Source organism: Bradysia coprophila, unplaced genomic scaffold (genome assembly GCF_014529535.1).
Source record: "Bradysia coprophila strain Holo2 unplaced genomic scaffold, BU_Bcop_v1 contig_324, whole genome shotgun sequence".
Lineage (NCBI taxonomy): Eukaryota > Metazoa > Arthropoda > Insecta > Diptera > Sciaridae > Bradysia > Bradysia coprophila.
Window position 1 is genome coordinate 3,674,139 of NW_023503584.1, and position 25,528 is coordinate 3,699,666.

Sequence of the window (25,528 nt, forward strand, 5' to 3'; positions counted from 1 at the left end):
TTCCCGTGAACTGTTTCCCGCGCTGCGAATGAAAGTTATGATAATACATCCCCCGTCCCGTCATGTTCGATTGATCTATTTCAACAGAACCTTTAATTACTTGCAAAATAACTATTTCTGTTTTTCACAAAAAACAAAAAAATCAAACGAGTAGTGCTTTGCGGCGAGCCACTACGTATGTTCTAGTTTCTTTATAATAGAAATATCACGACAAATTTAGTTTTAAAATATTCTCATTTAATATACATAATATCCATTACTTATCAGTCAAAAACCCTTAAAGACTAAAAAGTGATCCAAACCAACTGATATCATATTATATGACGCATTCTGCAGCACTTGTACGCAAAAATTGTGACAACAAAAATTTGACACAAAAATTTGACACAAAAATTCTAGAAAGAATATTTTACCAAAAAAACGTTTGCTTCACAAATGTAGCAGATTCATAAACAATTTTCTTAACAGTATTTCCCTCCACATCTGCCTTCCCTCCACATCTGCCTTCCCTCCACATCTGCCTTTTGTGACTATGACTAGGCATGGGTGATAATGATAATGATTATCGATAATTATCAAAAAAAAATCGATAAACGATAATTATTGATACTTTGATAATTATCAAGATATCGATATTTCGGTCCGAAAATCCGATATATTCCGATATATCGGTATATTATTATGAATTTTCAGATTTAATAATTATCGATAACGATATGATTAATCGATTCTCGATAATTTCTTTCGATTGATATTATCGATAATTTTGAACGTCTCCCATCCCTATTTGTGACACAAACTTTTTTTTGGTAACATTTTCTTTCTAATGCTAGTTTGGAGTCATGTGTGGAGATGAATTGGCGAACTTCAAAAGCTATGTGTTACGCATGATTCCGCAGTCTACCAAAAAAAAAATCTTATAAATTGGACTTGCGTCACTTGCGTTATGCTAACGAGCGCATGATTTCGCAGTCTACGGCAAACAATTTTACGTGTTACGGCATGTTTCATTTTCATTTACATTGCCTAATCACGTAAAGTATTGTTCTTACGAGGTTCCAAGTTGTTATTTGACAAGTGGGGAATACAGCCCTCCCCTTCGGGTCGGGCTGTAACACCCCACTTATCAAATACATAACTTGGAACCTCGGAAGTAATATACTATTAATACTTTCTTGTAATTGGACCTGCGTCACGGGTCACGTTCAATGGTTTTAGTTTTATTCTAAACGGTCATCATTTCATTATTCTTGTTTATTGTTTTTTTGTGAATTTATTGTTTTGTTTTTAATTACAGAATACTTGCAAATTGAGCAACATAGACAAAACGGTCAATTACATACGTCTTGACGATAAACTAATAAATTTTCTTTATCAAAATTCATAAAACTTTTATTTTGTGTAATTTATTTTCATTTACTTTTTAATAAAAATCTATTTTAGATGTAAATGTTTCTTTTGAATTGTTTGAGTTGAGTTATGCCCTTTCGTAGTTCTAAAAGTACAGTGCAAAGTGGTATATTTGAGCATTCTTCTTTTTGTAAGGTCATAGATGCTTCCTCTTGAGGTCTGAACATTATAAAGACGAGTTGCAACTTTTCAAAATTTTCATGTATAATTTTCCTGTACTTTTAACTCCCAATAACATGTCCTGATTGACTGTAAGCAGTGACCACTCGATAAGAGCTTCAATATTTACAATAGCCGCAGATGTCATCTTTTTGTAATGAAGGGTCATAAATTGCTGAATTGCCGTAGAGATTAAGATAACCTCCAAGAAATTCCAAGAAATCGGAATTGAGATACCATATTCAGCTTACTTCGGATAACACGTCATTCAGATAATGGTAATGTTATAATGGTAATGGCGATAATTTGAAAATTGATTTAGAGTCTAATCAGGTCCTAGATGAACCAGCTGTCAGAGACACTGCTTGCATTAATAAGTGTTCAACGCATAGTATTCGAGAGTTTATTTATTCATCGACACAACAATATTGGTAAATGTATGGTTAATGGAAAACAAATGAATCCTCTTAATGTTACTGTAGTGATGCATTGCAACTAATATCCTCCGAACTGAAGAACGTATTCACTACATCGTGTACCGATCTCATCACAGGCATCCTTTTTGCCTTTAGTTCTAACATACTCAGCTAATCGTTTATGACCAACCAGATGTGCACCAGCAATTAATCCACTCATAGTCAATGTGACGCCGTTTATAACCCTCCATACACTCTCCCTCACATACTCTGGTAGATAACGATTCCAAACAATATTGTGATACGCACGAATAGCACGAGTTTGGATATTTGGTTTATTGAGAAAATCGTCACGAGACCAAATACCATCCTTTCCAGTCCATCCGCCACGATTATTTATGTAGCCAACGTCTTGTAACGCTGGCTGACCCATTTGATATAGACCCATGAAACCGTATTCATTCACACATGTCGGGTCACCTCCGGATTCGCGTTGAGCCAATTTTGTATAAAATCTATCGGATGGCATGGTTGTGATGTATCTGAATCGAAAGAAATAATTTAAATTATTCATGATGAAGTAATGGTATTGCTGCTTTGTTGCAGGCGAGGGGTGACTCACTTCTAGATTAAATGGATTAAATGGTATTAAATGGATTTAATGGAATAAAAATTGGATTAAATAGGAAAAAAGTTCATTTTACCAAATACTGTAAAAGTCTTAAAAATTGTTGATTTTGATCGAACCACGTACTACAACTCATACTACAATGTTAAAAAGCGAAAAAATCCACTTTTAGGAGTTTTTGGTGTAAAGTGGATTAAATGGATTAAATAAATTTAATACCATTTTTAACAAAAAAAAATTTTTAAACGAGCTGTGGATCGTGCAAATCTATTTTTAGCAATTACTTTACAGATTTTTCAGGTGGGTAGCCTAATTATTTCGGTAAAAGTAATTTTTTTTTTTGGATTAAATGTATTAAATGGATTAAATGGAAGTGCGTCATCCCTCGGTTGCAGGTTGTTTTCAGATAAAGATTTCTCAATTGCCATTTGAAATAACATGCGAAATGAAAGAATACAGAAAAAAGATGATGTCTCTTAAAATCCCCAAATTTATCTTTCTTCGATTGTAATGGCTGAAACATTTTGTTTTTAATGCAACTAAATTCGTAACTGAGCTACGACGTCACTGGTGGAAACCACTAGTGATGAAGGTGTACTATTTCAATTCTGTAATTAATTTGTCATCGTTCCACCAACATTCGAAACATTTGTTCGCCTGTTCCAAGTCCAAATATTTTTTCCTCGAAAACATACGAGATGATAACAAACAAGAGAATGATGAATGAATCACCGATAATCTTCCTCAACAAAACGTAGACTTAAGAGCAGCGTAAGGCACACATAAACACGGAAAATCACAATATACGTGTGAGAGCAATAAGTGGACTTAGCACCCCCATTTTTTGGCATATGGCTGTGTAATGCATATTGCGAAGACTGTAGTTAAAATAGCTGTGTAATTTATATTATAGCTTTGAGACGCATTTCAAATCTATCACGAGAAATAATTTTTTTTCATAAACTTTCATGGATTTTGCGGTCACCCATCCAAGTACTAACCGCGCCCATTGATGTTTAACCTGAGAATCCGACCGTCACCTATGCTACTGATGTACTAACTTTGCTTGTGCTTTAACACGTTCTTATTTCGAAGCGTTGGTACGGCAATATAAATTCTACAGCTATATAATGTGGCACACAGCCTTATTCAAGTCTGTAGTTTTCATATTTTACTTTAGTCACTACATGGATTGTTTTAGGTTCTGAAAGAAAGTGAATTGAAACCACGCGAAGAATCGCAAATTCAATTTTTTTTTTGAAATGACGAGTTTGATTTTTACGACTTGGCTAATTAATCAGTTTCTAACGCAGTAAAATTTCTGATATTTTCATTCGTCTGTGTTTCTACGGATTCTGACTATTGAAGAGGTATTACTATAACCTGATGATCAAGCTTCATTACAATCAGCCAAGATATTTTAGAACAGTTTTTGTTTATATATTAGCATTGAGTCCGACCAAGCGTCGGTACGAATCATAATTTGAATTCATGGTCCCATACATTTTCTGATATGCAGCACACAGCTATATTTTTCATACGTCAAATGTGCGTTACACAGCTATGATATAGAGTACACAGCCACAATATGTAGATCCTAGCTATAAAATGTGTGCATAATCTAGCTCTGTAATCCATAATATAGTTGTGTAACTTATATTGCACGTAAATAACCAACATTATAACAGAATATGCGTTTGGTAACTATATTTTTAAAAGTCATGCAGCTATATTATGAAAATTGCAGCTATATTATAAGTTACACAGTCTTTATCGAAATACCCGGACTTTCCGTGAAGGATAGGCGAAAAGATTTTTGTAAGAAATGAATGAATTTCACACTAATCAGGTAAATCGACAATTTATTTCCGATACACTTTTCTAAACTTAATTTTTCCTGCATTTTGGAATTCATTCAGACACTTTCTATATGTACTTTAAAGGATTTAGGTTTATTCAAACACTTAACTTACTTGTTACGCTTGCAGATAATTGGATACTGGAACACTTGCATCAGACACTCAATATATATGTGTAATATCAACTGTCTATTGCACGGGATAATGATATTTTCGGCCAATAGAATTTGACTCTTGTTCAATATTTAGTTCCACTTTTTGTTTCATTCAAATCAAGAAATTCACGACATTGTGTTATCTGTCGAATGATGATTTTTTATTTTTTTATCTCGCTCTCACTGTCTGTTAGCAATGCACAGATTTTCTTTGGAAACCACCCTACTACACTTTTATAAATTATTCAAATAATGCGAAGTAGGGGCAACTGTCAATTTAACAGAAGGAGTAAACTCTACAAATAGAGTACATATTATGATGAAAGAGAAGCAAATACTTTGACAAGTACCCCAAGGCAAGTTATAATAAAATGGTCTTCGGTCTTGTCGCTCTAATCATAACACTCTATACTATCGATACTAAATGAAATGGTAGTTTTATACGCAGATCGCTGATCGAGCAGATGTATACGCATGGACGGTTCTTTAGGGCATAGAATGATAGAAAGCAGAGGGATGGAATTTTCAACAAAATAATTAGAATGCCAAGCGAGGGTTGACGTATTTCTTGGACTAATCGTTCTAAATAGACTAATCATATTGGAATAAACCATCATTTGTCCATGTCCATCCAGAGTGTCCGGTATGTCTCTCTGGACATAATTACCGAGGAATAATATATCGCAAGCATTCATAAGTGTTCCTGATTCCCACTTTAAGAATAGTTTGTCAATCTCGAGGGGTCATAAGTTTCGAAGAGTTACTCTAGAAGCTAGAAGACTCGAAAGTCTTCGACGAGTAATATTTATCCGGAAATCAACAGCTTCATTTGATTCGTATTCATAACTGAAGTGCGTATCAACGGCTTATCGTATTTCGTTCACTTTTTCGTTTGTCGGCTTGACCAGTATCATCGGACGTCATTTCGGTGACTCGTTTCATGTTTCCATTTCGTTGACTCGTTGTTTAGATAAGCCGGTCACGCGCAATGTATTTTGTGACTAAATTTAAAACAAAAATCCAATTTCTATGGTTGAATTGTGTTAAATAATTTCTTTTATTGACTAATAGCCATTGCAATCGGAATCTCGTTCCGTACAAATTCCCTTATATCGCCGACCAAAAATTTATACATGAATGCCGTTCGACGATCTTCACGTTCCTTTTCCGGTAGCGATCGATGATGATTCCGTGAAGTACTGTGTCCCCGTAAAAATACCCGACCGAATATCATAGCCAATTTGCCCGCATCCGATCGATTGTAAGTACTGTGTTTCAGCACCTCTTGCAAGAAGAAGCAAATGTACAAGAAAACGTTTTTCTTTGGAATTGACAGAATTTTGATTATCTCTCGGCATTTATCGAATGTGTCAGCATACAAGCATTCGTCCTCCAGTGGACTGACAAGTGGTTCCGGCGAAGATTCCAGCAGCATTAATAACGCCTCGCCAGCGGTCTGAGGAGTTCCCACTAAAATTAAGACTCATCAGTTAAGAGTGTGTACATTTTTCATTGCTAGTCTGTTTGTCTTACCAAAATTGGTCGTCTGCCACACATCCAGCCAGTCTCGGATATCGTTGATGTTGGGATTTTTCGCATATCGTCGATCGACAGTGAACAAATTCGGAGTTTTGAGTCCATTTTTGAACAGATAGTCAACCAGTAAAAAAACTTCTCGTGGAATTTCAATACGATTCGGTTGGGACGGACCTGTGTCGGTGCTGTTTTCCTGTAATGAATAATTTTTTTAGTAACAAAAAATTATCCGGACTGCACCAGCCCAACACTTACAATTTTCAGCAATTCCTTCAAATCCAACTCGTGAACGGGATTGTTCAATCGGATCAGCGTTTCCACCGAAAACCCGAAACAACTCGGTTTGTATTCACCGATCATCGTTATGAAAATGTCTCGACCATTGTCGACATGCAACACCAATATGTCCAACGGTACTTTGCTTCCCGATTCCTTTTGCTTGCGATGCATTCGCCATGCCGTGTGCTGATCGATGAATAATTTTAGCCGTACACTGAGACTGTCCCCGGTAATAAGCTCGCCTTGTGTCGGTTCCACTTGCAGCCACGACTCGCATATCTTACTGCCTTTACCCTCTTTGCCGCGGAACGTAAAGTGCACGGGCAAATGGCAGTTATTGGCCACCGTAAAATCACGAGTATAAGTCTCGTTGAAGCGGATTATGTCGAAGTCGATGTCCGTTTGTTCGACAGTTATCTGGGGTTGGTTATCGTTCTCGTACTTATCCACTCTTTTGAGCACATCCTCATGAACCCGTTTGTACTTTTGCTCGTCCTTCGTTTTGACCTGTTGAACAAAATTGAACGGTCAGAAAGTGGCAGAAATTGATCGGTCGTTTTAACTTACCCCGCACAAGAATATCGCATACACCGGCTTATGGTCACTCAATTGCAATCGCATCACACTTTCATAAGTCAATTGTTCGATTCGTTCTCCTTTCCACAGTACCCGATCACACCAGGCCGGCGCTCGATTCTTTTCGCTGCTGTCCCAATTATCAGTGCCCGGATCGTATTTATACGTCGGACGAAAACGGATGATTCCCTCGTTGTAATGATTGAAGACACGCTTGCAATGCATTTCATGATAGAGTTGATCCATTTTCAGCAATTCCAAATAGTTTTCCTCGTCAAATTGATTTCTGCCTTGCGTTTCAATGATTCTATAGTTGAGGTCACCAATCCAGAAAATGTGACTGCAAAAAGTAACGCACAACGTGAATGAATAGCATTGAGTCTCAGGTCTTGTATAAGAATCAGTCTTACTTATGCTCATCGATTGATCTCTGCACAATTCCATATTTAAACTGCATGCGGCGAATAATTTCATCGTGGTCTTCTTTCCGTCTATCAACTTCATGTGTATGAGCCGCTAAATGTGAATTCACGAAACAGATAAACGCTTCGTTCAGTTGCAAACTAACACCAACACCGCCCTTGTTACCCTAAAAGTTTGATTCCAATCACATCACGGTCATCTGTGGTAGAAGCAAAACAGAGCGCCTTACCATAAAATTCAATGCGCCAGTACCCACAGTTTCGGTTGAATATCGAATAATATTTTTTCTGAGCTCTTGACGTACAGCAATCACCAGCATCATGCCCACCAAACGAACGGAAATGAGCTCCTCGTAATCAGCACCCGGATGAAGACCATCCTTTACTTTTTGGCTTTTCGTTGGAAGAGAAAGTATAATCAGCTTTGATATGAGCGGGGACGTAGTCGACGACATGATTTGTCGGTGACGTAATACTCACATCCATACTGGATCAGGTCGTGACTCACTGAATGTGATTGCTTTCGGGGACAGATCAAGTTCCTGAAAAGCTACGGCATAAATGTCTGGTGGTTCATCGGTCACAGATAACCAGCTCTTCAAGCAAACATCACTTGGTAACTGACCGTTGACATTCCACGTTGCTGTGTAAATTCTAAATTCGATGCAAAAGAAAATGAAATTTCATTAATTGACTGATGGTACAGAATACATCTCACAGTAACGACAGTCTCACCGAAATTTCTTGAATATTATGTACTCATGCTCTCGCTTCTCCAATTCCTCGCGAAACTTAGACTCTCGTTTCTTCAATGTCACACTCCCATCAGCTATGCTCCGGTCAATAGCCAACAAATCTTCGCGTTGATAAGCTTCCAGCCACTGAAAATTCGGCTGCGACAGTTTAACCGATTTGGCAAGCGAAATGTCTCTTTCGAAATGAGCAAATTCTTTGAACGACGGCGAGCTGCTGCATGGATAATAGTAATACACGGCCTGTCCATACGTTGAGCTCAATTTAAATTGGCATTGTGATACGGTGCCAACGGTCGACGTTTCCAATCGAAAATCGTCATTTATCGGATAAATGGACTCTATCGTCAAATCGGAAAATGATTCCGGTATCCATTTAGATGCGGCAAACGAAAAGATCGCTTGTGTGCCACCGGAAGTGACTAGGGCCAAGAGATGATTTTTGTATTCGCTGCCGATTATTTGGTAACTTTCGCAGATCTGTGATAAAATGGGACGAAAAAAAATTATTTGTAGAGATGATGGACAGGGCAGGGTGTCATTCATAGCTGCCACTTCACAATGTAAATAAATGAAAAATGTACAAAAACACTGATAACCGTGGGAATTTAGTTTTAAAATATTCACATTTAATATACATAAAAACCCTTAAAGACTAAAAAGTGATCCAAACCAACTGATATCATAATATTATATGACGCATTCTGCACTTGTACGCAAAAATTGTGACAACAAAAATTTGACACAAAAATTCTAGAAAGAATATTTTACCAAAAAAACGTTTGCTTCACAAATGCAGCAGATTCATAAACAATTTTCTTAACAGTATTTCCCTCCACATCTGCCTTTTGTGACACAAACTTTTTTTTGGTAAAATTTTCTTTCTAATGCTAATTAGTGGAGATAAATGGGCGAACTTCAAAAGCTATGTGTTACGCATGATTCCGCAGTCTACAAAAAAAAAATCTTATAAATTGGACTTGCGTTATGCTAACGAGCGCATGATTTCGCAGTCTACGGCAAACAATTTTACGTGTTACGGCATGTTTCATTTTCATTTCCATTGCCTAATCACGTAAAGTATTGTTCTTAGGAGTTTCCAAGTTGTTATTTGACAAGTGGGGAATACAGCCCTCCCCTTCGGGTCGGGCTGTAACACCCCACTTATCAAATACATAACTTGGAACCTCGGAAGTAATATACTATTAATCCCGGCAAAAACTCTTTCAGAGCAAAGTTGGACGCAGTCTACAGTCTATATGTGTGATAACTTCTAAAACAAGTGATATCGCTAGAGGTGACGCTGTCAGCGTCGTTACGCAAAATTGAATTTCACAGCCAATTAATTGAAATTAGCTGATCTAGTTTTCCAAACCATTCGCCAATTTTTTTTTTCAGAAAAAATTTTAACAAACAGAATTTTGACTGAAAAATTTTCAACAAAAAATTCTGCGTCGCATGTGGCAGATTAAATGTTCTCGTAGGTTTGTCCGTGAGCATCTGCCACTTTGCGACGCAGAATTTTTTGTTGAAAATTTTTCAGTCAAAATTCTGTTTGTTAAAATTTTTTCTGAAAAAAAAAATTGGCGAATGGTTTGGAAAACTAGATCAGCTAATTTCAATTAATTGGCTGTGAAAATCAATTTTGCGTAACGACGCTGACAGCGTCACCTCTAGCGATATCACTTGTTTTAGAAGTTATCACACATATAGACTGTAGACTGCGTCCAACTTTGCTCTGAACGAGTTTTTGCCGGGATATCAGTCGTTTTAGAAGTTAAGTCGGAAGTTGACGAAAATTAGAGGTGTGTGCCGGTTTTAAAATAGTCGGCGGCGGTGCGCCGACTGGTAAGGGATCGGCGGCGGCTAAATTATTTCAGAACGGCACATTGACTTAGTGTCAAACTTCGAAAGAACTCAGTTGATAACATTGTGATGCTGAGTTGCATAAAGTTGTTTTAGTAACACGCTAATACGTACCAATGATGAAATGGTCCATAATTGTGAACAAAAATAGTGTTGATAATCAAGGCTCCACATTTTGTCTCTTTTTATACACTTTAGGATATGCAAAAATTTCAAAAGTCTTTTTGTTACGCTAATTTTGCACATCTTTGATTTGAAATGTTTCAAGTATGTGCGTGCATGTTGTCAAAATTCGCAATAGTAAAGTCTACCTCTACACAGTAATCTTTGCATAAAATGCGTAATGTGCAGTGCCGCATCTAGTATACTCATACTCAGTGCTCCGGACCATTCTAACCTAGCGCACTTACGATCTATATCCGTAGGATACCAATATTAGTTGTAAGACGCCGCTCAATGAAACCATATTTTACTTTGAAGTAAAAAAGTTGGTGCAATATTACGTCTTCTTGTGAAGATGTGACACTGTTAATTTTTTAAGTTATGGACTATGTATGCAAATGATTTTATTCTGCCGCTATTTTGAGCATAAAAATGTTTATACTAATTATGCAAAAATAAAAGATATCAATAAATATCGTTTCATCTATAAATTTATTCATTACTTCATATGAAACCTTGAAATATGTTTATGAACATTGTAAGAGTAACATTTGAAGTCGTATTCCAAATTTTTATTAAAATCGTTGTAAATGTTGCACACATTACAAATGCAAATAATATGAAAACCTAAATTCTATATAACTTAACGTGTAGAAACGCTTTCATAGAAGAGAACATATACATTTTTAGCCAAACGTGGCCAACGTTTTGTCGTTAAGTTTGTATCATTGAGAAGGTGTCATTGATTCCGAATTGTAATGTAAGCTGTGTAGTGACCGCTATGTTGACTATTCCCTGAAAATTTGACGAAATTTTAAAATTTAACGAAAATCGAAAATTTGAAGAAAATCGAAAATTTGACGAAAATCGAAAATTTGACGAAATTTGACGAAATTCGAAAATTTGACGAAATTTGACGAAATTCGAAAATTTGACGAAATTTGACGAAATTCGAAAATTTGACGAAATTCGAAAATTTGACGAAAATTGAAAATTTGACGAAAATCGAAAATTTGACGAAAATCGAAAATTTGACGAAAATCGAAAATTTGACGAAATTTGAAAATTTGACTAAATTCGAAAATTTGACGAAAATTGAAAATTTGACGAAAATCGAAAATTTGACGAAATTTAAAAATTTTACGAAATTTGAAAATTTGACGAAATTCGAAAATTAACGAAAATCGAAAATTTGACGAAATTCGAAAATATGACGAAGAAAGTAATTCTCTATCTGCCACCATTCAAGAAATATCTCCAAAACCCCAATTGACCCACCCATTTCCAACTTTCGACATTTTTCGCAAATGCCCTTCTTTTCTACTCGTAAAACTCTGAGACTTTGCCGAAGAAAGTAACTCTCTATCTGCCACCATTCAAGAAATACCTCTAAAAACATAATTGACCCACCCATTTCCAACTTTCGACATTTTTCACATATGCCAATGTGTTCTACTCGTAAAACTCTGAGACTTTGCCGAAGAAAGTAGATCTCTATCTCTCATAAGCCAAAAAATATTAGTCCTTTCATCCTACGCTCGAGTAGCTCAAAATTTGGTCACTCTGACCACTCTAGCTCAACCAAATCTGCACCAATTTTTCTAATTATTTTTTTGTTCGATTCGTGTGGCGAATACCTTTCATTTGATGGGTCACACGCCCCTGCAGGTTTCAATACAGCTGAGCTACAGCTGAAAACGCGTTCCCGACCCTCGAAAACCACACTCAGAAACCACTTCGAGGCCAATAAAACAAAATTCTGGTTTTTCCTGGGGTAGTGGCGTATCACATTTTCATTTTTATGCCCACCCTGAGGTTCCTGCAAAATTTCATGGAGATTGGCTGACTAGTTTCCGAGATCGACCGTCGATAGATAGACAGATAGACAGATAGGCAGATAGACAGATAGACAGATAGACAGATAGACAGATAGACAGATAGACAGATAGACAGATAGACAGATAGAAACATACAGAGTAAGTTGAAAGATTTTGATTGTTTGGAAAACGTTAATTTGGTGCATTTTCTATCAAAATGACCAACTTCAAAACGATGTATCTCCGGCAATTTTAAAGTTACATAGTCGAGTGATAGCTCGTTTTGCTCGTATTTGAAGCGCGAATAAGATAGAATAGGATTTGTGGTGATACAGGCCAAAGGAAAGAAACTTAAATTCTCGCCTATATATAGCTGCCGCGTCTCAAAAAATTTTCTTCGTTCTTTTTTTGGAAGTTAGACTGCGTCAAGTCCTCCGCTAACGCTCCGGACATGATTCTTTCTTGTAATAGACCGTGTTCATATGATGTAATTTATTTTTTACCAAATGAACACATAGAAAAAACGCTCGGAACGTGTATAAATAGTTGAAAAAGTATTAGTTAGTATTTTTAATTTGAGTATGAAAGATTCAGAAAAATTTTGAAAATTTAAGCGCTTAAAAAGAAAGACCACATTCTGAATTACCAGAGTTAAAACGAAAAGCCAAAATGGCGCCGAATGGGATATTTTGATCGTTGACAGTTTGGTGATGTTGATCGTTTAAAATGGTGAACACATGAAAATTTTCGGAAAAAACAGTTTAATATGAGCGATAGCGGACGTAAACGATAAAACTTTTTATCCAGAAGAAAGTGGTCAAAAATGAAGTTCGAAATGTTTATTAACGAACGATGTATAACATTTGTTCAGTGAAATTATAAAAAATCAAAACGAAATTTGTGCCGGTGTATGTGTGTAGTTGATGTTTGTTTCTATAATTAATTATTGAGTGATATGTTTATATTTTGCGTCTAAAGTGACCACAACAGTTCAATTAATCATTTAATATACATCTGCACCGATTAAAATGTTGCGAAATAATAGAAAATTGACGTCAAAGTGAGTCTCCAAAATTTGCTTCAAAACGAACATGGCTGCCAAAAATAATAACAAACAAAATATCCCTATCAGCTGTGGAATAATATCCAATTTTACATTTTTTAGAGTTTCTGCTATGAAACAAATTGACCATCGGGATGGCACCGGGATGGCAATGTATTTCTTAAATAATTTAATAAAAATAAATATAAACGTTTGTTCTTGTGGTAATCATGCTAAATCTGATTTTTATTGACGTTCGAAACTTTTTTGTCAAAATAGCACTCGGTCTATTGGACCTGCGTCACGGGTTACGTTCAATGGTTTTAGTTTTATTCTAAACGGTCATCATTTCATTATTCTTGTTTATTGTTTTTTTGTGAATTTATTGTTTTGTTTTTAATTACAGAATACTTGCAAATTGAGCAACATAGACAAAACGGTCAATTACATACGTCTTGACGATAAACTAATAAATTTTCTTTATCAAAATTCATAAAACTTTTATTTTGTGTAATTTATTTTCATTTACTTTTTAATAAAAATCTATTTTAGATGTAAATGTTTCTTTTGAATTGTTTGAGTTGAGTTATGCCCTTTCGTAGTTCTAAAAGTACAGCGCAAAGTGGTATATTTGAGCATTCTTCTTTTTGCAAGGTCATAGATGCTTCCTCTTGAGGTCTGAACTTTATAAAGACGAGTTGCAACTTTTCAAAATTTTCCTGTATAATTCACTTTTTCGAAAAGTTCTGGTAAATTTCTTCCAATCGTCAGTAATTTTAGCAAATAAAACTCCCAATAACATGTGCTGATTGACTGTAAGCAGTGACCACTCGATAAGAGCTTCAATATTTACAATAGCCGCAGATGTCATCTTTTTGTAATGAAGGGTCATAAATTGCTGAATTGCCGTAGAGATTAAGATAACCTCCAAGAAATTCCAAGAAATCGGAATTGAGATTCCATATTCAGCTTACTTCGGATAACACGTCATTCAGATAATGGTAATGTTATAATGGTAATGGCGATAATTTGAAAATTGATTTAGAGTCTAATCAGGTCCTAGATGAACCAGCTGTCAGAGACACTGCTTGCATTAATAAGTGTGCAACGCATAGTATTCGAGAGTTTATTTATTCATCGACACAACAATATTGGTAAATGTATGGTTAATGGAAAACAAATGAATCCTCTTAATGTTACTGTAGTGATGCATTGCAACTAATATCCTCCGAACTGAAGAACATATTCACTACATCGTGTACCGATCTCATCACAGGCATCCTCTTGGCCATTAGTTCTAACATACTCAGCTAATCGTTTATGACCAACCAGATGTGCGCCAGCAATTAATCCACTCATAGTCAATTTGACGCCGTTTATAACTCTCCCTACACTCTGCCTCACATACTCTGGTAGATAACGATTCCAAACAATATCGTGATACGCACGAATAGCACGAGTTTGGATATTTGGTTTATTGAGAAAATCGTCAAGAGACCAAATACCATCCTTTCCAGTCCATTCGCCACGAATATTTATGTAGCCAACGTCTTGTAACGCTGGCTGACCCATTTGATATAGACCCATGAAACCGTATTCATTCACACATGTCGGGTCACTTCCGGATTCGCGTTGAGCCAATTTTGTATAAAATCTATCGGATGGCATGGTTGTGATGTAGCTGAATCGGAAGAAATAATTTAAATTATTCATGACGAAGTAATGGTATTGCTGCTTTGTTGCAGGCTGTTTTCAGATAAGGATTTTTTCAACAAAATTAATGACCAGTGCCGCTCTATCCTCACGACACCTAATTAAGGTGCTAAAAATTTCCTGTATTGTTTTAAAATACAGTTTGTATTACACCCACAGCTATCTGACAATGGCGTCAAAAACCTGGTGACGGCGCTGTTACAGTCGGAGAAATATAGATTTCGGGTTTTTTAGAGATGTCATCATTTCTCTCAATTGCCATTTGAAATAACATGCGAAATGAGAGAATACAGAAAAACAATGATGTCTCTTAAAATCCCGAAATCTATCTTTCTTCGACTGTAATGACTGAAACATTTTGTTTTTAATGTAACTAAATTCATAACTGAGTTACGACGTCACTGGTGGAAACCACTAGTGATGAAGGTGTACTATTCCAATATTGTAATTAATTTGTCATCGTTCCACCAACATTCGAAACATTTGTTCGCCTGTTCCAAGTCCAAATATTTTTTCCTCGAAAACATACGAGATGATAACAAACAAGAGAATGATGAATGAATCACCGATAATTTTCCTCAACAAAACGTAGACATAAGAGCAGCGTAAGGCACACATAAAGGAAAGGCAAAAAGATTTTTGTAAGAAATGAATGAATTTCACACTAATCAGGTAAATCGACAATTTATTTCCGATACACTTTTCTAAACTTAATTTTTCCTGCATTTTGGAATTCATTCAGACACTTGCTATATGTACTTTAAAGGATTTAGGTTTATTCAAACACTTAACTTACTTGTTACGCTTGCGATAAATTAATTATAACTGGAAGACTTGCATCAGACACTCAATATATATGTGTAATCTCAACTGTCTATTGCACGGGATGATGATATTTTCGGCCAATAGAATTTGACTCTTGTTCAATATTTAGTTCCACTTTTTGTGTTATCTGTCGAATGATGATTTTTTTATCTCGCTCTCACTGTCTGTTAGCAATGCACAGATTTTCTTTGGAAACCACCCTACTACACTCTTATAAATTATTCAAATAATGCGAAGTGGGGGCAACTGTCAATTTGACAGAAGGAGAAAACTCTACATACGATGAAAGAGAAGCAAATACTTTGACAAGTACCCCAAGGCAAGTTATAATAAAATGGTTCGATACTAAATAAAATGGTAGTTAGACCCGTACGAAGTAAAAATGTCTGTCTGTCTGTCCGTCTGTCCGTCTGTCTGTCTGCACGATAACTTGAGTAAAACGCATCCGATTTTGAAAATTCTTTTTTTTCCCGTTTGGTAATGTCAAAAGACAGGCTACGTTCGAAGATGAGTGATTTTGGATCGACCCCTCCCGAGCTGTGGCCCAATAAGTGCTTTACGGTTTTTCGAAGATATCTCCGGACATTTAAACGTTAAACTTGTAAGTGATACGTCAAATAAAAGGTATTTACAATACCGATCGACAAAAAATTTTTTTATGGAAATCGGATGACCGACTTGTGAGTTAGACCCCTTGGTGTGGAACAGGCACAGGGCGGCAAGCAGTTTTTGCTTGTAGGCCGGCCACATTTGAACATATTTCGTCTGTTTTAGCTTTATTAGATAGGTATTGACCGTACCAATCAGGGAAAAGTTTTTTTATGAAATTATGTTCTCCGGAGCGTGAGCTAGGTCTCTTGGAGTGAGCTCTTATCTGGCTACTCGGAAGTACAGTGAACGTGGTGTATTTTGACAATATCTCGAGTAAATTTTGACCGAATTTCATGAATTTTTTTTTTGTTTGAAAGGTATTAACGAATGTAAAGCGTCGGTACTATTTCCGGTCTCCTAACAAAATGGCTGCCGGCGGCCATATTGGATTTTAGTAAAACGATATAAAGTGGGAAAAATGATGCTTAGAGAGTTTCTGTTAACATGGAAATAATGTGTTAAGTGTGAGGGGTTTCAGGGATTCCATATATGGACATCTATATATACCTATATACAGCTATATTGAGCTATATACAGGCATATAGAGCTATATAATAGCATATTCCTTTGTGAAATGTTTATTTACAGTGAAATATAGGTAAATATAGCGGTATATAGCTGTTTAAATAGGAATTTATGAAATTTGACTTCGTACGGGGCTGTCTATATTGCGTCCGGCAATTTAATTGTATATGATAACAAGGCAAAGAGTGGATAATGTAAGTGATTTAAAAGGAAGAATAGTTTTTCAGCAGAGAAGAAAATGAAGTAAGAGAAATGAAGAGTTTCACATTAAAGGCTTTTGATACGAATAGGTGTTTCGTACGGGTCGGCGTTAGCTATGTTTTTATATGCAGATCGCTGATCGAGCAGATGTATACGCATGGACGGTTCTTTAGGGCATAGAATGATAGAAAGCAGAGGGATGGAATTTTCAACAAAATAATTAGAATGCCAAGCGAGGGTTGACGTATTTCTTGGACTAATCGTTCTAAATAGACTAATCATATTGGAATAAACCATCATTTGTCCATGTCCATCCAGAGTGTCCGGTATGTCTCTCTGGACATAATTACCGAGGAATAATATATCGGAAGCATTCATAAGTGTTCCTTATTCCCACTTTAAGAATAGTTTGTCAATCTCGAGGGGTCATAAGTTTCGAAGAGTTACTCTAGAAGCTAGAAGACTCGAAAGTCTTCGACGAGTAATATTTATCCGGAAATCAACAGCTTCATTTGATTCGTATTCATAACTGAAGTGCGTATCAACGGCTTATCGTATTTCGTTCACTTTTTCGTTTGTCGGCTTGACCAGTATCATCGGACGTCATTTCGGTGACTCGTTTCATGTTTCCATTTCGGTGACTCGTTGTTTAGATAAGCCGTTCAAACACAATGTATTTTGTGACTAAATTTAAAACAAAAATCCAATTTCTATGGTTGAATTGTGTTAAATAATTTCTTTTATTGACTAATAGCCATTGCAATCGGAATCTCGTTCCGCACAAATTCCCTTATATCGCCGACCAAAAATTTATACATGAATGCCGTTCGACGATCTTCACGTTCCTTTTCCGGTAGCGATCGATGATGATTCCGTGAAGTACTGTGTCCCCGTAAAAATACCCGACCGAATATCATAGCCAATTTGCCCGCATCCGATCGATTGTAAGTACTGTGTTTCAGCACCTCTTGCAAGAAGAAGCAAATGTACAAGAAAACGTTTTTCTTTGGAATTGACAGAATTTTGATTATCTCTCGGCATTTATCGAATGTGTCAGCATACAAGCATTCGTCCTCCAGTGGACTGACAAGTGGTTCCGGCGAAGATTCCAGCAGCATTAATAACGCCTCGCCAGCGGTCTGAGGAGTTCCCACTAAAATTAAGACTCATCAGTTAAGAGTGTGTACATTTTTCATTGCTAGTCTGCTTGTCTTACCAAAATTGGTCGTCTGCCACACATCCAGCCAGTCTCGGATATCGTTGATGTTGGGATTTTTCGCATATCGTCGATCGACAGTGAACAAATTCGGAGTTTTGAGTCCATTTTTGAACAGATAGTCAACCAGTAAAAAAACTTCTCGTGGAATTTCAATACGATTCGGTTGGGACGGACCTGTGTCGGTGCTGTTTTCCTGTAATGAATAATTTTTTTAGTAACAAAAAATTATCCGGACTGCACCAGCCCAACACTTACAATTTTCAGCAATTCCTTCAAATCCAACTCGTGAACGGGATTGTTCAATCGGATCAGCGTTTCCACCGAAAACCCGAAACAACTCGGTTTGTATTCACCGATCATCGTTATGAAAATGTCTCGACCATTGTCGACATGCAACACCAATATGTCCAACGGTACTTTGCTTCCCGATTCCTTTTGCTTGCGATGCATTCGCCATGCCGTGTGCTGATCGATGAATAATTTTAGCCGTACACTGAGACTGTCCCCGGTAATAAGCTCGCCTTGTGTCGGTTCCACTTGCAGCCACGACTCGCATATCTTACTGCCTTTACCCTCTTTGCCGCGGAACGTAAAGTGCACGGGCAAATGGCAGTTATTGGCCACCGTAAAATCACGAGTATAAGTCTCGTTGAAGCGGATTATGTCGAAGTCGATGTCCGTTTGTTCGACAGTTATCTGGGGTTGGTTATCGTTCTCGTACTTATCCACTCTTTTGAGCACATCCTCATGAACCCGTTTGTACTTTTGCTCGTCCTTCGTTTTGACCTGTTGAACAAAATTGAACGGTCAGAAAGTGGCAGAAATTGATCGGTCGTTTTAACTTACCCCGCACAAGAATATCGCATACACCGGCTTATGGTCACTCAATTGCAATCGCATCACACTTTCATAAGTCAATTGTTCGATTCGTTCTCCTTTCCACAGTACCCGATCACACCAGGCCGGCGCTCGATTCTTTTCGCTGCTGTCCCAATTATCAGTGCCCGGATCGTATTTATACGTCGGACGAAAACGGATGATTCCCTCGTTGTAATGATTGAAGACACGCTTGCAATGCATTTCATGATAGAGTTGATCCATTTTCAGCAATTCCAAATAGTTTTCCTCGTCAAATTGATTTCTGCCTTGCGTTTCAATGATTCTATAGTTGAGGTCACCAATCCAGAAAATGTGACTGCAAAAAGTAACGCACAACGTGAATGAATAGCATTGAGTCTCAGGTCTTGTATAAGAATCAGTCTTACTTATGCTCATCGATTGATCTCTGCACAATTCCATATTTAAACTGCATGCGGCGAATAATTTCATCGTGGTCTTCTTTCCGTCTATCAACTTCATGTGTATGAGCCGCTAAATGTGAATTCACGAAACAGATAAACGCTTCGTTCAGTTGCAAACTAACACCAACACCGCCCTTGTTACCCTAAAAGTTTGATTCCAATCACATCACGGTCATCTGTGGTAGAAGCAAAACAGAGCGCCTTACCATAAAATTCAATGCGCCAGTACCCACAGTTTCGGTTGAATATCGAATAATATTTTTTCTGAGCTCTTGACGTACAGCAATCACCAGCATCATGCCCACCAACCGAACGGAAATGAGCTCCTCGTAATCAGCACCCGGATGAAGACCATCCTTTACTTTTTGGCTTTTCGTTGGAAGAGAAAATATAATCAGCTTTGATATGAGCGGGGACGTAGTCGACGACATGATTTGTCGGTGACGTAATACTCACATCCATACTGGATCAGGTCGTGACTCACTGAATGTGATTGCTTTCGGGGACAGATCAAGTTCCTGAAAAGCTACGGCATAAATGTCTGGTGGTTCATCGGTCACAGATAACCAGCTCTTCAAGCAAACATCACTTGGTAACTGACCGTTGACATTCCACGTTGCTGTGTAAATTCTAAATTCGATGCAAAAGAAAATGAAATTTCATTAATTGACTGATGGTACAGAATACATCTCACAGTAACGACAGTCTCACCGAAATTTCTTGAATATTATGTACTCATGCTCTCGCTTCTCCAATTCCTCGCGAAACTTAGACTCTCGTTTCTTCAATGTCACACTCCCATCAGCTATGCTCCGGTCAATAGCCAACAAATCTTCGCGTTGATAAGCTTCCAGCCACTGAAAATTCGGCTGCGACAGTTTAACCGATTTGGCAAGCGAAATGTCTCTTTCGAAATGAGCAAATTCTTTGAACGACGGCGAGCTGCTGCATGGATAATAGTAATACACGGCCTGTCCATACGTTGAGCTCAATTTAAATTGACATTGTGATACGGTGCCAACGGTCGACGTTTCCAATCGAAAATCGTCATTTATCGGATAAATGGACTCTATCGTCAAATCGGAAAATGATTCCGGTATCCATTTAGATGCGGCAAATGAAAAGATCGCTTGTGTGCCACCGGAAGTGACTAGGGCCAAGAGATGATTTTTGTATTCGCTGCCGATTATTTGGTAACTTTCGCAGATCTGTGATAAAATGGGACGAAAAAAAATTATTTGTAGAGATGATGGACAGGGCAGGGTGTCATTCATAGCTGCCACTTCACAATGTAAATAAATGAAAAATGTACAAAAACACTAAGTACCGATACTTGTGTTGTAGCAGACCAAACACTGATAACCGTGGGAATATCAAGAGAAAAAATGACTGTGACGCTCCAGTCTAATCTTCTTATCTTAATTACTTGAAAGACATCATGTGCGTATAATGATAACAATGGATTATTGTCATTAGCATTATGAATACCATCTCAAACGACACGCAGTGTCTAACTACACAAACATCATTTTAAACAATCAGAATATCAACATCAAAATTAACCAACCGAAACAACGTTCTCTCCTTGGCGAAATTTTTCTTGTGTAATACTGAGAACGCGAACGTGTTTATCCATGTCGTTCGTAAAATTCTGTTAGTAGATTGACCAGAACATTCTTTTCGGTAATACTTGATCAATTAAATGCACTGAGAACAGCGAAGTCGAAGTTTTTTCTTAAAAACAATAACAATCACAGAACACAGAATCACTCCCAGTTTCAGTGGAGAAGCCGCAGAAATGTCAAAATTAATTCTGACGTCATGAAGTTGTACTAGAGATGCAACACATCTATGAGTGTTTCATTTGTTCGAATGATGTGGCGGGATTTTGAACCAAAATGACTGGGTAATTTTTTGTTTGGCTTTTTGTCGCTGTTTTAATCTCATTTGCGAAATTTAAAAATAAAAATCCAAAATCCTTTTGTTAGGAAATTAAATTTTTTATCATGAAAATATTGTTTGATGAAGTGACAGAAGTGACCGACTTGCCTACAGCGTCAATCATTGTGAAATAGTGCTCAAATCCACAACCTATAACGTGATAAAGGGCTTAGGAATCGCGCGATTCACATTAACAGCAGACCTCCTTATTTCCTTGATTTTCCTTATTTTTATGAAAACCTCCTTATTCTTCCTTATTTTGATAAAAAAAATTCTTATATTCCTTATTTTTCGCAAATTTTACTGACAGAAAATCAAAGATTAATTTAAAAAAATTCGCTGCGCGGCAAATATTGATTTTAAAATTACTTTCATTATTTAACACAAAGAACTCTAATAGAAAAGTGAAGTGGTGGCGCATTGTCATTCCAATATGATTGATTTACTGGACTTACCATGTTTTTCTGTGGTTTCCTTCTCGAGTATCACTTATAAGACAAAGGTTTTTGAAATGGAATGGAATGACTCATTTATGCGCCTTTCAATTCTAAAAGACACTGTTTCACATTTTTTTAAAATTTCTTATTTTCGGACTTTTAGAGGCCAAGCCAAAGTAAATGGCATTCCCTCAAAAAGGGGTTGCAAAATTTTTTTTTTTTCGATATAATTGAAGCAAGAGACACAAATGTTGGTTATAATCACCGGTTAGTACCGATTAACCTTAGGAACTAAAATTCGAAAATAAGGTCGATCTTCAATCGAATTTGGAGGCTTGCAATAAAAGAGTTCTGCGAAACTTACCCATAACAAAAAAAAAGTGGACAATTGCATCATATGGAAATAAAACCCCATGACTGTTTGTTCTATTGCAAGCTTAGTAGCATAGTGCCTACTGAGTTTTCCATTACAATAAGTGACTCAAGTAAGCTTTCAGCAGGATTTCTTAGATAAAAATCCGCTGAACGTATTCAGTAAAGATCCCATCAGAAGGTGTCGGACAAAATATAAAAAAAAAATGTGCACCACCGTGAAACAGTTCGAACCTAAAGCCTCTGCTAATCAAATTGGTATGTGCAAATATTGATTGCAATCTTTAGTCTATAGACTACTAAACTTTCGAACGATACCATACACACCCTATTTGGTTCGATAAATATCAATTTTCGTTGCCCGAAGTCGAGTAAACTCGGTACACTTCAAAAAACATGAAAAACCGATTTTGTACTTTTCAAACAGTATTGTTACAGTTCATGACAAATTCATTAAATTTGTAAAATAGCGAAACTTTTAAGTTGAAAAATTTGTATTTTTCTCCTTATTTTTCCTTAATTTCAATTAACAATTTCCTTATTTCTCCTTATTTTTGAGCTGAAACCTCATTAATTCCTTAATAAGGACTCCGGAATTAGAGTGAGAGGCCTGATTAACAGACAAAATGACACATTTTGTCTAAGGAAAATGACACACTTATTGAGTCATTGTGAGTCACGCCGGCGCGAGAAACAATAAATCTGCCATCTCATTTGATTTTCTCCTACATTTTTCAACCAGTTTTTTATCTGAAGAATTATATATTTGTATGAGTTACGTTAGAACTCGTTCACGAACTAAAAATTCGATACCCAAAGTGAAGATTTTGACATATTTTATATGAAAGAAGTGTCAAAATCCTCACCAGTGCAACTTAACGAAGAGTTGCTGAACGAGCTCTTAACTGGGGGCAGTATTTTTGGATTCAACAGGTTCAATATTTATATACAGTGATGAACTGGATTATCATTTTCGATTGTGTCATCACCAGTTAACTGAAGTTAAAATTTTTGAAATGCTCTAAAGTTCTCTAATTTTCTTTTTGAGAATTTATGAACTTTTGAGAATTTATGAACTTTTGAGAATTTATGAACTTTTGAGAATTTTAGACAATTGTCAAGAATTTCAATTTTCCAAAATAGGACCTGGGTTGCAGACCTAATTTTTTTTATTACATCAACCATGAAAACTGTGATTGTCTGCAGGCGTTCCGATTTTAACCAGCAAAGAAACTAGTCACAGTGCAAGAACAAATGAAGTATGAAAACTTGAAATGCTCACACGTAACCAGTGTCCAGGTGAGGTGTTTGGTTCTACATAGAGACCGAAGTATTTATATATCTATGATTTACTTGTGTTTCACACTTCTCTGCTACTTCACTTCGGCTTCGTTATATGAGTTAAAATAACAATACAAACAATCCTAAGTGGTAGCGCGGGTAGCTCTTATCACTACAGCAGCTTGAGGCTCGGCTTAGGGTGTAGATGTTGATGTAGAGCTGTAGTAACTTCTTTTAGATATTGATGAGAGGAAAGATTATTCCCTTGACTGAAAGTCAGGGTCTTACACCAGAAAATACCGAAATATGTGGGTGACAAAAAAGTTTACTGTGATTGAAAATGTATGAAATGGTATGAAAAACGTTAAATGTGGGTAACAATTCTTCGTTGAAGGCACGATAACTTGAGTAATTTTGAACCAATTTAGATGAATCTTTTTTTTAAATGTGTGGAACTAAAATCCCGAGGCTAAGTTCGAAGATGGGCTATGTGGGACGAAGGATCCGGAAGCTATCCCAGAAAAACAGCATTTTACACTGTTGATTATAGCCTCAATCGAAAAAGATTACTTTGATGAAATTTGATTTTGTTGCGTAGTATGAGCAAATCATCTTAAGTTTGTTTTCAATAATGTGCATGAAACATGTAGGAAGAAAAATTTCGTCAGTAAATGCGCGCGCAGCCTCTAACCGGTAAACAACTCTTGTTAGTGAACTGCTAACAAATCTGATAGTTGGACTAACAACTTGATAATTGACTAACAAATTCGATAGTTGACTAACATAGAAAGATGTTTTTTACTCAATGTCTTACGGCAGAAAAATGCCTGCTATCAAATGAGCACACTATGATTGAAAAGTGTAGGAAATTTTATGAAAAACGTTAAACCATCATTCTTTGTAGGCAATATATAATAAGTCATTCTCAATTAATTTCTGAATATTTTCTTTAAATTCATTATTCCAACAATCAAACAAAATATTTTACAACTCCGATACGAGTGTGTAGTTTGCGGCCAGAGCGAAGCGAGGGCCGTAATTCTCACGAGTCGTGTTTTTTTACGGGATATTATATTCTCCACTAAATCAGTAAAAAGTAAAAAAAAATTTGTCTTTCCTTCACACTTTGTCGATTTTGGAAATATAAAGCAAAGGCGGTTCGTTCCTAGTGAATTCAATGAATTCAATTAATCCTTTAACGAAATGTATAGTGAAGGCGTCTTGTTCGTTCCTAGAATTCATCCTTCTATGAAATGTAATGAGAAGGCGTTCTGTCCGTTCGTATGGAATTCATCCTTTTACAAAATGTATGGTGAAGGCGTTTTGTCCGTTCCTAGGGAATTCATCCTTTTACAAAATGTAACGAGATGGCGTTTTGTTCTTTCCTAGGGAATTCATCCTTCTACGAAATGTAACTTAAAGACGTTTTGTCTATTCTTCACTTTTTTCATCGTTCCACATTCGCAAAACTTCGCATCTACTCTCAAATTTGACAAAATGGCAATCAAACAGAATAATAGATACCTCATACGAGTGGGAAGTTTGCGGCCAGAGCGGAGCGTGGGCCGTAATTCACACGAGTTGCATTTTATTTACGATTTATGGTTGATTGAAAATCTTGCTTCAAATTTATAAGAAAAATGAGAACTCAAAGATCATTAGGTCTTACTTGAAGAACTTCTTCTGTCAAATTTTGTTGTCATGTATAGAGTAATCGATGTATTAATGTTCTAAATTTGACAATTTCTTAGGAATACAACATATGTAAAAATAAATTGGGATCAAATGTAGGCATTTGTATCAGTGATGCTTCGGAAGTTCTGCAATGAAATTAATCAAAAAGATATTGAAAAAACTGTCAGTCAAGGGAACTGACCCTCCCAAAAGGTGGGCCCTAGTTTAAAGGTTTCACTGACCGGCTCAGTACAAAATAAAACGTTGTGGCTCGAAAACAGCTCGGCTCGTTCGGCTTCAACGAAAAAA

At 36.6% G+C, this 25,528-nt stretch overlaps 4 protein-coding genes and 1 long non-coding RNA gene across 5 annotated transcripts in view; 1 reads left to right on the forward strand and 4 right to left on the reverse strand.

Moving 5' to 3' along the window:
- LOC119079480 (sialin) overlaps positions 1-25,528 on the forward strand; it is a 49,539-nt gene that overhangs the window by 9,119 nt on the left and 14,892 nt on the right. The gene's annotated exons all lie outside the window — the stretch shown is intronic.
- On the reverse strand, positions 1,957-4,704 carry LOC119079544. The gene is made up of 2 exons (XM_037187532.1): positions 4,587-4,704; positions 1,957-2,527 (listed from the first exon to the last, which is right to left on the reverse strand). Exons 1-2 carry the CDS (start codon positions 4,625-4,627, stop codon positions 2,065-2,067), a joined length of 504 nt encoding a protein of 167 aa, XP_037043427.1. The 5' UTR covers positions 4,628-4,704; the 3' UTR covers positions 1,957-2,064.
- Positions 5,656-8,777, reverse strand: LOC119079470 (type II inositol 1,4,5-trisphosphate 5-phosphatase-like). Its single transcript, XM_037187400.1, has 8 exons — positions 8,176-8,777; positions 7,921-8,094; positions 7,671-7,833; positions 7,429-7,607; positions 7,010-7,358; positions 6,419-6,949; positions 6,161-6,356; positions 5,656-6,097 (listed from the first exon to the last, which is right to left on the reverse strand). Exons 1-8 carry the CDS (start codon positions 8,736-8,738, stop codon positions 5,685-5,687), a joined length of 2,568 nt encoding a protein of 855 aa, XP_037043295.1. The 5' UTR covers positions 8,739-8,777; the 3' UTR covers positions 5,656-5,684.
- Positions 14,190-15,733, reverse strand: LOC119079556. Its single transcript, XR_005088182.1, has 2 exons — positions 15,589-15,733; positions 14,190-14,760 (listed from the first exon to the last, which is right to left on the reverse strand). It is a non-coding gene; the product is annotated as an uncharacterized LOC119079556 (long non-coding RNA).
- On the reverse strand, positions 17,706-21,317 carry LOC119079469 (type II inositol 1,4,5-trisphosphate 5-phosphatase-like). The gene is made up of 9 exons (XM_037187399.1): positions 21,082-21,317; positions 20,226-20,722; positions 19,971-20,144; positions 19,721-19,883; positions 19,479-19,657; positions 19,060-19,408; positions 18,469-18,999; positions 18,211-18,406; positions 17,706-18,147 (listed from the first exon to the last, which is right to left on the reverse strand). The coding sequence occupies exons 1-9, from the start codon at positions 21,148-21,150 to the stop codon at positions 17,735-17,737; spliced, it is 2,571 nt and encodes an 856-aa protein (XP_037043294.1). The 5' UTR covers positions 21,151-21,317; the 3' UTR covers positions 17,706-17,734.